The sequence below is a fragment of the Haliotis cracherodii genome, unplaced genomic scaffold, assembly GCF_022045235.1.
Source record: "Haliotis cracherodii isolate W230 unplaced genomic scaffold, xgHalCrac1.p SCAF_1, whole genome shotgun sequence".
Taxonomy (NCBI): domain Eukaryota; kingdom Metazoa; phylum Mollusca; class Gastropoda; order Lepetellida; family Haliotidae; genus Haliotis; species Haliotis cracherodii.
The window spans coordinates 51906728-51919778 of NW_027266264.1; the positions used below are offsets into that span (position 1 = coordinate 51906728).

Consider the following 13051-nt stretch of genomic DNA (forward strand, 5'->3'; position numbering starts at 1 on the left):
AGAGTATAGAGTTTGATATTAAGTATCAAGTAACACTTCTGTAGGATACTATAAACACTGTATGATTATGTTAAGAAGGTAATACACAATGATAAAAAGGGTGTTATTCTAAAGCGTCTGATAAAAACATCTTGTAAATAGTGTTCTAATGATGATTTGTATGTTTGGGTTCATTCCATTTTGAACAAACTTGTACTACTTATTGAAGATGTATTATCTCCGTAGCTTTAGTTACTGTCTCCTTCGTTGCCCACATTGGGTGGAGCTGTATACCAGGTAGTTGTTTACATGTGCCAACACATGGCATTTCCAAGACTTGTGTTCCATTCCCAACAATGATAAGATGTTAATTTGTGAAGCACATTCTTGGTGTCTGACTGTGTTTTAACTGTGGAATGAACAGTGTCAAACCAGGACGCCATCATATAAATGAAAGATTGCTGAGTGAGGCAGTGAACAACAAACAAACTTGCAGATGTGTTTAGAAAGGTTTCCACATTCGTGGACACACATACCGGGTATTTAAGGAGGCATAGTTTAGTTTGAAATAAGTCCGAACAGAACCAAAAGATTATTAAAATTGGCTAAACTTTTTAAAAGATTTTTGGAAATATCTTATCACACACATGCAAGGCAGGAATGTATGTATGGGTAAAATTTGGTAACTAGGAGTAAAATTGTTTTGGATCCAGACTGTCCTCTCTTCCTTCTCAAGCCCCAGCAGGTTGAGTTAGCAGCAGATGTACAGACTGATGTTTTATTGACTGGAACAGTTACATTGCAAACACAATCAGTACTACTTCAGACCCACTCTTGTTATGTCGTTCTTCTTTTGTCCAACCTCTATACGGTTTACAATAATGTAATGAAGAGTTTACAGTGGAAATGAGGAGTCCGTGATCCAGAAGGGCTGACACACTGTAAGGCCTATTGAAAACATAGTCTTCTTTCTCTGGACCTTTTTTTGCCTCGGTAGGGAGAAGGATTTCATTCTTATTTTTATTTCTTTAATAACAGGTTGCAACTTTATAAAAGTAAACTTTACAATGTACATGACCTCTTGGCTAGACCCGTTAATTGTAGATCGAAGTATGAAGAGATGAGGTCAAGGTCATGGTAAATCGGAAATTTGAGTTGAAAAAGTTGTTTATTATCAGTGCTTAAAAAAATATGTTAGGGGCAGGTGACGAGAGACTATAAGCCAGAAATACTGAGCTTTAGTTCAATATTTGCTTGTTTTGCTTGAGAAGCCATGCTGTCTTAATTTTCTCTCTGACAAGACTCATTGCAGCATGAAGAAATTGCATGTCTGGAATCAATATTCACTAACTAGATGTATTCATTGTACAAATGGGATCAGACGTAAAACTGGTTGACCTTGTTATCTATACAGTGTAGTCGTCAGTGTGATTGTAATGGCTGTTGTTTACAGCTCCATGTCAACAGTTTCCTTGTGTTACAAGTATGTGTTTAAAGACACAAGTTGTGTTTGATTGATTTTGTGTCACTAATGATTGATGAGATGTAATTATGGAGTGAGAGGTGTGGTGGAAGGTGATTTTTAATGAGTACTCCACGACATCCTGGACTTGATATGGAGTCAGAAGTAGGTTAAAGAAAAACATTGTGTTGACTTGACATGCTCAAGGAAGATGAACATGTCCACAAAGTTTGATATTCTGGTGGTGGTGGTGGTGGTGGAGGGGTGGTTTGGTGGTGGGTAGGTGGGGTGGTACTAGGGGCGGGTAACTCAGGTATCCGGGTCAGATGGGCATTGAGTAGGACCCGAAAACCCATTGCTCACAAAATGCCCACTGCCTTTTCCCAAAAGCGATGTCCTCACTTGCGTAAGCACTTGCAGGGGAGACCCGTGAAGATTCCGGGGTAGAATAGGTCTTCAGCAACCCATGCTTGCCGTAAAAGGTGACTATGCTTGTCGTAAAAGGCGACTAACGGGATCGGGAGGTCAGGCTCGCTGACTTGGTTGATGCATGTCATCGATCCCAATTGCGTGGATCGATGCTCATGATATTAATCACTGTATTGTCTGGTCCAGACTCGATTATTTACAGACCGCCGTCATATAGCTGGAATATTGCTGAGTGCGGCGTTAAACAACAAACCAACCAACCAACCAACTTGCAGGGGAAAATGCCTCAGGCCATATGGTTGTGGAATATCATGTCCAGTGATTTGTATATACCCGGTATTATAAACTGGCATGTACTGTTAGGATTCTAGATCAGCATAGGTGGAACTTAATCCACTTACCACAGATCCAGGGAGATTGAACCAAGTGTGTTTAAGGCAACATAAACCAGATCCATGTAACACCTACATGTTGCAGCATATGACATAACTGACTTGGTATGTGTTGTATGGTTAGTGTATAATACTACTGAGGATTGCAACATGGAGCAGTTATTATGGTTTTAGCACCTAGAAATAGGGTGCTTAGATTGTACTGACGGTATAGACCACACATGCCCTGACATGTGGCACAGGACTTTGTGTTATTAACTATGATTTCTGGTACATCTGATAGCTCATTGACAGAATAATCATATAATGAGCAAGAAAAGTGTCATAAATACATGTGTCATGCCTGAATAACACATTTGTGTCACATTTGCTGAATAGCATTTAAAAGTGGGAGAGATATGTCAATCGGTTTTGGGAGAAAAGGTACAGATGATCGACGTGAAAATTGTGCGAATATCTGGGAAACACCCAACGTAACCCCCTTATTCATAAAATAGACTTGCCCAACATTGCCAAGATTGGATTGTATTCAGGGAGTCATCATTATTAAAATACCGGTAAATATTTTGCAAAAGTGTGTACGTTTTATTAACATCCATGAAGATGCTGTACAAAATGTTGATATCTCATATAATCAATAAACGACTTGTGGTCATTGTTTATTGTACAATAAAACACTGCAAGGAGAATAAATCATGCAACACTGCGTTTATTTCTTAAATATGCTTTTCCACTTTTGATTGGGGTATTTTATTTATTAATTTCTTTTTTGACACGAAACTGATTCTCATATGTCAAGTGCATATTAAAATAGATTGACATGTCTGGTTATCCCTTTCAAAAATTGAGTAGCATATGTTATCCAAGCCCTATTTCTGCAGTTTTTCTGCAGTCAGTTCCCCACTCAGCCACTACAGATATAGATTCATACCCCTCCTACATGAAGACAGAGTAACATGATTGCCATGAAGGTGTTGATAGAATTTTACTCCTAGTTCCTGCATCTTGCAAACATTCACCAAGTATGATTCTACCAAACAGGCAATACTGAACTGACTGTATATGTACCAGTAGTGGTACAGACATTTATACCACAAGTACAATAATGTAGGAAATACATTGAACAGATTCATGCTTGATGTTCTGTCACAGTTTCTGCTGTCTGACAGCTCATTGTTGTTAAATCCCGGTGGTGTTGATCATGTGTAGAAACTAACTAGACACGGGACAAGGATTCCAAGTAATGGCTGATGAATTATATATACTTGTGTTGTGAATTCCTTGCTGCGTGTGATGTGGTTGTCGGCTGAAAGGGAATGCCACAGGGTCGGGTAGGAAGTTACATGTGTCAAATGTGGGCATGAGTTTACAAGACAAATCATCATGTACATTGGAAGTCAAGGGGTATGCACAAATGTTCAGCTCGTAAAATCCTGATGACATTGACACATCTAACCATGATAACAGATTTAGCATTATGAGGACTTTGACAAGTTACAAAGAATTATTTTCAGTTGAATATTTGTGTGAGATAGATCTATCTTGTGATGCCATCACACTATAAATGTGTGGTAAGGGACCAATCATTTATTACAGGGGTGGTGGGTCAGAGTTTTTTGATGCACTAATGTAAAGAAAATATTTACCCGCTACCCTCCCCTAATGGTTTTCATGGATGACCCTCCCTACATCCTTATCCATTTTTTTCATGACCCTCCCTGAAAAGACCAAATGCAAAATGACATTATATATTATTATGAAATGTCCATTTTTGACTCTCCGAAAATATGTGTAGTATTTTATGACTGTTATTCCCTAGAACCCAAGGGGATGGCTACCTTCAAGTTTGCCTTCTGAGAAGACCTAATATTCATAATACGGAGATGTGTGTTGAAGCATGAGTGCAGGAGACAAACACACAGGTCCACATTTCACAACCCCATGCTTATTGCCCCGTTGATGATCTCAGCACTAGTCAAGCATGGCTTCCATTTGCATTCATAAATATGTGCCATTGTTGGTGTCCAGGTTACCTTCTACTAATCTTGTGGTGATTACTTCCTGGTTAAATTTAACTGTAGTCCTAAAAAACTAAACAATAACATACTGTCAATAATGCAAGTTCACTTGAGCCTGTATTGATTTGTTTAGTATTGACCCGTTGTAGGATTTAATTGCACAACATGCTTGAAGAAAATGTTTTCCAACAAGGTAAGATACTACTCAAAAGATGTTATGGAACACCCAAGATTTTTATGTAACTATAATTAACCTGTCATTACCAAGTTAATGAACACCTAGTTTTTTTTCATATAACTATATAATTAACCTATCATGGACAAGTTAATAAACACCTAGGTTTTTGTCATATGTCTATAGTCTGTATAGTCTATATATATAAACTGTCCACCATTAACTAAAGTTATATGAAAAGAATTAGGTGTTCTTTAACTTCTTTTGAGAAGTATATATATCGCTGGCCAGCAAATTAACATTTACTGTCAGGGTGTGTGGTAGATGTCTTAGGCACTGAAATTCTCTGAACAGACTTATGTCCGTCAACTTCTAAGTAATGCCTATCAAACAATTCAAGACTTACGTCCCTTAGTCTTGCCAGGATCCTGTGACCATGGATTGGATTCCAGATCGTTTAGGTTATGGTGTTTGGTTTATCAGTATGCTTGTAGGTTTACCACCAAAGTGGTATATGTCAAAGACCATATTTCTTCCAACATTGAACCAACACAAACATCTCGAAAAGCAGCATTTACCACAGCACTTAATCATTCGCTAGTGCTGATAGGGTCACTTGGTAGGTTTACCAACAAAATGTACCCTTCTTACAAAAAGAAGTTGTTTTTTTATCCTGTCATCCAGACCACACAAAATGAAACACATCATACTGTCTGGAAAGAAGACTGTGTTCGATTGTGTCAGATCACTTCCAAAGGCAAGAACATTTGGAAGAACTTAAACATTTTTTCCTTCTCCAAAACTATCCAGAATGTTTTGTCACAGACAGCATTAAAAAGGCTTCAGTGTTAAAAAGACTTTCGCCAAGGAGACCCAATACATTTATCACCAAAAAGCTCTTTCTGTTATAACACAGATTTTGTCTATCCTAAAGCAAAGTCACACAATGGAAGCTTTACTTAATACAACTCAGATAATCAACAGCAGAAAACAACCTAAAAATCTGAGAAATCTATTGCCCTTTTCTGAATTTGACTCAGGTGAATGTGCCCCAACACTTTCTAAGTGTTAATGTAAGAAAATACTAGCTGGCTGCTCTGTTGACATGCCAGACAACAACGTTTTTCCTGTTAAACACAATCTCGATTGAAACAGGAAAAACTGAAATTACGTATGAATTGACATAAATCACAAATAAATCACCCTTTAAATTTCACCATGTCATTAGGCGCTCAATTAGACAAATGCGGATGGGGACAGGTTCAGTTTCCTTTGTAAAGACTAAATGTTAAGAACAGAAAAGTCTTAAAGACAAAAGATCTCAATGTAGCTGTAAAAAATGTCCAGAAAAACAACTTTGTCATGGAATGAGACATAAGCACAAACAAACGAAATATGACTTTTTCAACCTTATTGTGCAATGCATGACATCATCAATTAGATTGTCTTTGTCCATGTCAGACCAAACTACTATCTACCTGTAATCAATACAACTTAGCACATTCTTACAGGTAATTAAATGATATTAACAGGTGTGGATTTCTCACTGTTGTGCACAGCCTTTGGTTACCTGATTCTCTCGGGTATAACTTGGCATGGCGCCACATCCTCAACTGGCGCCACCTGTAGTAAGAAACAGGTTGTTGTTTTGTCAGTGATTACCTGAGTGCAGGTAACGAGCACTGATGTTTATGCAACACAACAGTTACCTGTAACTGTCGAGGTTAAGCTTTATTGGTGGAACATACTGGGGTTTTGATTTATGTTTTGTTTCTTTATGACTATTTGTTTGAGAGTTCCATTAGCTTGGCTGTTACCATAAAGACCTGAACGGAAATGTTCAGAGTAAACATACAGTGATGACTAAAGTAAATGTGCTAGATTAGGACGACACTTCTTTGTTTGTAACAACGTTTCAGGGCTACTTCTTGCCCCTCATTCATCAGGTGAATTGGTATCCATAAAATATTCATATCTTCATGTTCTTCAAACTTCGTAATTACCTAAAGAGAGTGAGTGAGTGTGGTTTTACATTGCTTTTAGCAATATTCCTGCAATCTTACGGCGGGGGACACCACAAATAGGCTTCACACATTGTACCCATGTCAGGAATTGAATACCGGGTCTTTGATGTGATGAGCGACCGCTTTAACCACTAGGCTACCTGACCGCCCCCTTAATGCCTAAAGACTATAAGTAAAGTGAAATCCTGAAACTGTAGTCATTTTAGGCTGGACACAACACATGGGCTGTAACCAGAATGGTCAAGTTTGTGATACTCAGTTGTACCTAAGTGATGAAAGGACATCATGCAACACTTCTGTCTTTAAACTGACGTACTGGGGTACAACTGAGAAACTGTAAATCCATCTCACTCATGAATGAATGAAATGGGCATTCAGAAATAAGAATCACCTAATGTGTCATTAAGAAATTCCCAATTTTCAGATTTGGGTAATCATCCCGACCATTGCCCATACTTGGGTACTCATCATGACCATTGCCCATATTTGGGTATTCATCACGACCATTGCCCTTATTTGGGTACTCAGCACAACCAGTGCCCTTATTTGGGTACTCAGCACAACCATTGCCCTTATTTGGGTACTCAGCACAACCATTGCCCATATTTGGGTACTCACCACAACCACTGCCCATATTTGGGTACTCAACACAACCATTGCCCATACTTGGGTACTCATCACAAACACTGCCCTAATTTGGGTACTCAGCACAACCATTGCCCATATTTGGGTACTCATCACAACCATTGCCCATATTTGGGTACTCAGCAAGACCATTGACCTTATTTTAGGTACTCAGCACAACCATAGCCCATATTTGGGTACTCAGCACAACCATTGCCCATATTTGGGTACTCAGCACAACCATTGCCCATATTTGGGTACTCAGCACAACCATTGCCCTTATTTGGGTACTCATCACAACCATTGCCCATATTTGGGTACTCACCACAACCACTGCCCATATTTGGGTCCTCAACACAACCACTGCCCATATTTGGGTACTCAACACAACCACTGCCCATATTTTGGTACTCAGCACAACCATGCCAATATTTGGGTACTCATCATGACCATTGCCCATACTTTGGTATTCATCACAACCACTGCCCATATTTGGGTACTCAACACAACCATTGCCCATACTTGGGTACTCATCACAAACACTGCCCTAATTTGGGTACTCAGCACAACCATTGCCCATATTTGGGTACTCATCAAAACCATTGCCCATATTTGGGTACTCAGCAAGACCATTGACCTTATTTTAGGTACTCAGCACAACCATAGCCCATATTTGGGTACTCAGCACAACCATTGCCCATATTTGGGTACTCAGCACAACCATTGCCCATATTTGGGTACTCAGCACAACCATTGCCCTTATTTGGGTACTCAGCACAACCATTGCCCATATTTGGGTACTCACCACAACCACTGCCCATATTTGGGTCCTCAACACAACCACTGCCCATATTTGGGTACTCAACACAACCACTGCCCATATTTTGGTACTCAGCACAACCATGCCAATATTTGGGTACTCATCATGACCATTGCCCATACTTTGGTATTCATCACAACCATTGCCCATACTTGGGTACTCAGCAAGACCATTGACCTTATTTTAGGTACTCAGCACAACCATAGCCCATATTTGGGTACTCAGCACAACCATTGCCCATATTTGGGTACTCAGCACAACCATTGCCCATATTTGGGTACTCAGCACAACCATTGCCCTTATTTGGGTACTCAGCACAACCATTGCCCATATTTGGGTACTCACCACAACCACTGCCCATATTTGGGTCCTCAACACAACCACTGCCCATATTTGGGTACTCAACACAACCACTGCCCATATTTTGGTACTCAGCACAACCATGCCAATATTTGGGTACTCATCATGACCATTGCCCATACTTTGGTATTCATCACAACCATTGCCCATACTTGGGTACTCATCACAAACACTGCCCTAATTTGGGTACTCAGCACAACCATTGCCCATATTTGGGTACTCATCACAACCATTGCCCATATTTGGGTACTCAGCAAGACCATTGCCCTTATTTTAGGTACTCAGCACAACCATAGCCCATATTTGGGTACTCAGCACAACCATTGCCCATATTTGGGTACTCAGCACAACCATTGCCCATATTTGGGTACTCAGCACAACCATTGCCCATATTTGGGTACTCAGCACAACCATTGCCCAGTCCTGGGAACCCCCCAAAATATATTTAGTTATCCACAGTTTGAGAGAAGTGCTGTTTAAGATTTGATCATGAAGTCACATCATCTCCCAAGATATATTGAGTTGGAGAAGTCCATGAGATTACACTGTATTTGTATTGTTTAGTAATTTATACCATTTCCATTCTTATGTCAAAACTTGGTTGGTGCATGTCATTGTGTTCCAATTGCGTGGATCAATGTGATGATGTCATGATGTCAATTTACTGGATTGTCTGGTCCAGACTCAATTATTTACAGACCACCGTCATATAGCTGGAATATTGCTGAGTGTGGTGTTAAACAACAACCAACCAACTTATGTCAGAATGAACATGATGAAGCAGGGTTTAAATCCGATACTCGCCCTGACTATTATTCTTGGTTTGTCATGGGTTTCATCTGAGTGCATCACTTCAGTCTTTCAACACACATCAAGCAGACACGCCGTGATAAAACTGAAATATTGTTCCAATATGTCAAAGTGGCGTCAAACCCATCTCACTGACTCACTTCATCCTTATAGGTTTTGACAGCCTCCATGGTCTAGTGGTACCAAACATTAAAAGATGGTTGTTGTTACCTTGCCTATCGCTTGACATTAAGGGGCTAAGACAAGGACTGGTCGGCTCGGAGTTAGTATACTGTTAAACTGCGGCATGGTAGCTAAGTGGGCAACCACTATAAAATCAGCATTAGGCCAGACTTGTACAAGCAGCCACACACACACACACGCACACACATTGCTATAACCTTGATACCTTACCCATACTTGTGGGTGTCACCAAAGTATTAAATACCAAGACCTTTTCGGGCTTTCCTTTCAGAATAGGCTGACACACTATGATATACTGAAATACTGTTCAAAGCAGCATTAAACCCAACTCACTGACCTGAAACCTGGATTTTAAGACATTGTTGATCCTTTATGTAAAGTTGTGAGCCTAACAACATTATGTACACATCAGACCAGAGCACGGAGATTATTCCGTCTTATGCTGTCTGTGTTTACCTTGACTCCAACACTCACTGATGGATTTCTGGACATTTCGGCAATCAATTAAATCTTTAATATCTCATTTTTGTGACAGGTGTACACACAGAACCACGTTCTTTATCTACATATCATGAGTCTGTTGATGAATTAATACGACATTAGTTCCACAGGTTGAAAAGGCTTTTTTCTTGCCTTTTTAGATTAAACTGATTTTGTTTATCATTTGCTTTTTAGACCTGTAGAACTTTTTAAAATATCCTTTGATTGGATAATGCCCAGGTCTAAAAAATATACTACTGAAAAGAACACTTAATTCTTTCATATTACTGTTGTTAATCTGTCGTGCAATGGAATGACAGATTAACTATTGCATTATGAGAGAATCAGGTGTTCTTTAACTTCTTTTGAGTAGTATATTTCATTGTGAATGTATTGAAAGCTTTTCTCAGAGCTACTCGCTGTTCAACTTTTTTCAAATGTAGAACACTTGAAATATACACTTTCATGTTCTGAAAAACAGTAATTTCTTATCAGCCAAACCCAATGACTGATACAAAATTTCAATAGGTGAAAGTATATGTACTTATACTTCATAACACATGCTATCTGATGAAGTATAGATGTACACTGAATAGACCATGGTCACAACATGAACATGACATCAATGGCCATTTCACTTCTACCAACACAGCTTTCTCCATTACATTCTAAGGTTTCCTTTCAATAAGCGGAGACCTCCCCGATCTCGGGGTTGTTTGGTGACGAGTCATCCAGGTAACACAATGTCAACCATATTGTCCAACAAGAAATCTTGTTCATCTGATCTACTCAAGCATTGAAAGTGAAACCTGGCCAAGAAGAGATTATTGAGAGAATATTATGTGAGTGTATTTTGCCCTTCCCATTTGGCAGAGACCCAGTTGTTTAGTGCGTTCTGAAGAAGGGAGTGCGTAGGCTAGAGTAGTGGATAGCTTATATTACATATCAGTTGGAAGCCCAATGGGATTGAGTTACTTGAGGAAGGCTATTGAGTATTATCCATATTGTCCTTCAGTAACTGGAATTTTATTTTCTCTACATGAATTTTTTTACTGAACTATAATTATTGTGGTCTCTGTATATCAACCTTCTTGTCACGAACTATAGATACCGTTGAGCCTCGTTACGTAGCGATATCTCAAACCTATTCTCCGGTCCCGACCACCTTGTTATGTAATGTTCATGACTCGTTATCTTGAGTGTCCTCATTTCTCAAAGTTACAACATTTAACATTTAAAGGTTTGAGATAACTGATCCCCCTGTCTTAAAATGTCAATGAAGAATATATTGAATAACTAAGAAGTACAGATTATCTGTTACCAACAAATGAAAGATGTATGTTGTCAAAGGTTTAAATATCACACAAGTAGTAATCTAATGTAAGTCTGACAGATAATTTGTAGTTTCTCTCTGTCTTCTTGGTTCTCACCGAAATCTTATTGATGGTCTTTCGGTTTTACTAAATACATGTACTCTTAGCATCTGTTTGTATGATAGTAGCTACTGTTTGTGTGTCAGTATCTACAGTGTGTGTGTCAGTAGCTACTGTTTGTATGTCAGTAGCCACTGTTTATGTCAGTAGCCACTGTTTATGTCAGTAGCTGTTTGTATCAGTAGCTACTGTTTGTATGTCAGTAGCTGATGTTTGTATGTCAGGAGCTTCTTTTTGTATGTCAGGAGCTTTTGTTTGTATGTCAGGAGCTTTTGTTTGTATGTCAGTAGCTACTGTTAATCTGTCAGTAGCTACTGTATGTCAGAAGCTAATGTTTGTATGTCAATAGCTGCTGTTTCTATGTCAGCTACTGTTTGTCAGTAGCCGCTGTTTGTAAGTCATTAACTACTGTTTGTATGTCAGTAGCTACTGTTTGTATGTCAGTAGCTACTGTTTATCTGTCAGTAGCTGCTGTTTGTATCTCAGTAGCTACTGTTTGTATGTCAGTAGCTGTTAGGCAATAGTTTTGATTCAGCAATTTGATTTCAGCACTATAGGAAAATAAGATAAAAAATAGTTTAGATTAATGTATTTTTGTCAATCCACTCTTTATTTGATGAATTAGACACAGGGGGATATGTGCTTTTAATTGTTTAACAGATTATAAACAAGTCTTTTGGTAGGGCAAAGGATATTTGTAGAAAGTCAAATAACAATAGTTTTTATGACAAAAAGTAGTTCTAAATTTTATTCTAAACATCATGAACATAGATCACATTAAAACAATGGTATGGTATATATCAACCCTTTTGTCATCTACATATATAAGATCTTAAGTTATTGAGTCATGTTACCAGAAGGATTTTTCCAGCCCTGGTTTTACTCATAAACTTTGGGGCCATTCAGGTAGCCTAGTGGTAAAAGCCAAAGACCCAGGTTCAATTCCCGAAATGGGTACAGTGTCCCGACTGTGAAGCTCATTTCTGGTGTCCCCTACCATGATAATCCAGGAATATTTCTAAAAGCAGCGTAATCACTCACTAATCAACTCCATATGCTTCACAATGATCTCTATACATTGCATGATGTCAGTGTACACTTCTCCCTGTCTCTCACAGCTGTACCGGAGGCACTGCCTACAAGGTGGCCTGCGGAGCCGGCAAATACCGGGCTACGACAGGAGCCACAACTGCCTCCAACTGTCAGAACTGTGCTTCTGGAGAAATCAGTGGAGTTGGGGCGTCGGCATGCACGCCGTGTCCAGCCGGCAAGACCTGCAGTGGTGGCTCCATCTCCGGTGACTGTCCCTCCGGGGAGTATGCCCTTGAAGGTGATGCTACTTGCACAGCCTGCCCCACTGGAAGCATCTGCCCGACAGTCACAGGGCCGCCACAGGTGAGTATGAAGTTAGGTCATGTTTGTTGATTACCATGATTACTTGTATGGATCCATTGACCAAAGTGGGGCGGTCGGGTAGCCTAGTGGTTAAAGCGTTGGCTCGTCTTGCCGAAGACCCGGGTTCGATTCCCGACATGGGTACGATGTGTGAAGCCCATTTCTGGTGTCCCCCGCCGTGATATTGCTGGAATATTGCTAAAAAAAGCGGCGTAAAACCATACTCACTCACTCACTCATTGACCAAAGTTTCACAGTTCAGCAATGAAGTTCAAGTCATTTATCTGCAGACAAAGTCTGTTAACTTATTTCAGTAATGATAAATATAAGACTATGTGGTCAAAAAGGAGAGGAACCCTTTGAATATTCAAGAATTGCTTTTTGTATTTTCCCATTGTTTTCTTTAAAATTTAGATTTTAATTTTATTTCAACCTCTGACCTGTTGATGGAGGTTCAGAAGAAAAAG

The 13051-nt window shown here is 39.4% G+C and overlaps 1 protein-coding gene across 1 annotated transcript in view; it reads left to right on the forward strand.

Annotated features, from left to right (window-relative positions):
- The window catches only part of LOC139479285 (uncharacterized), a 142091-nt gene that overhangs the window by 5920 nt on the left and 123120 nt on the right, over positions 1 to 13051 (forward strand). Inside the window, exon 3 of the mRNA XM_071262151.1 lies at positions 12308 to 12584. Within this exon, the coding sequence (XP_071118252.1) occupies positions 12308 to 12584 (277 nt within the window). The remainder of the gene's footprint in view (positions 1 to 12307; positions 12585 to 13051) is intronic.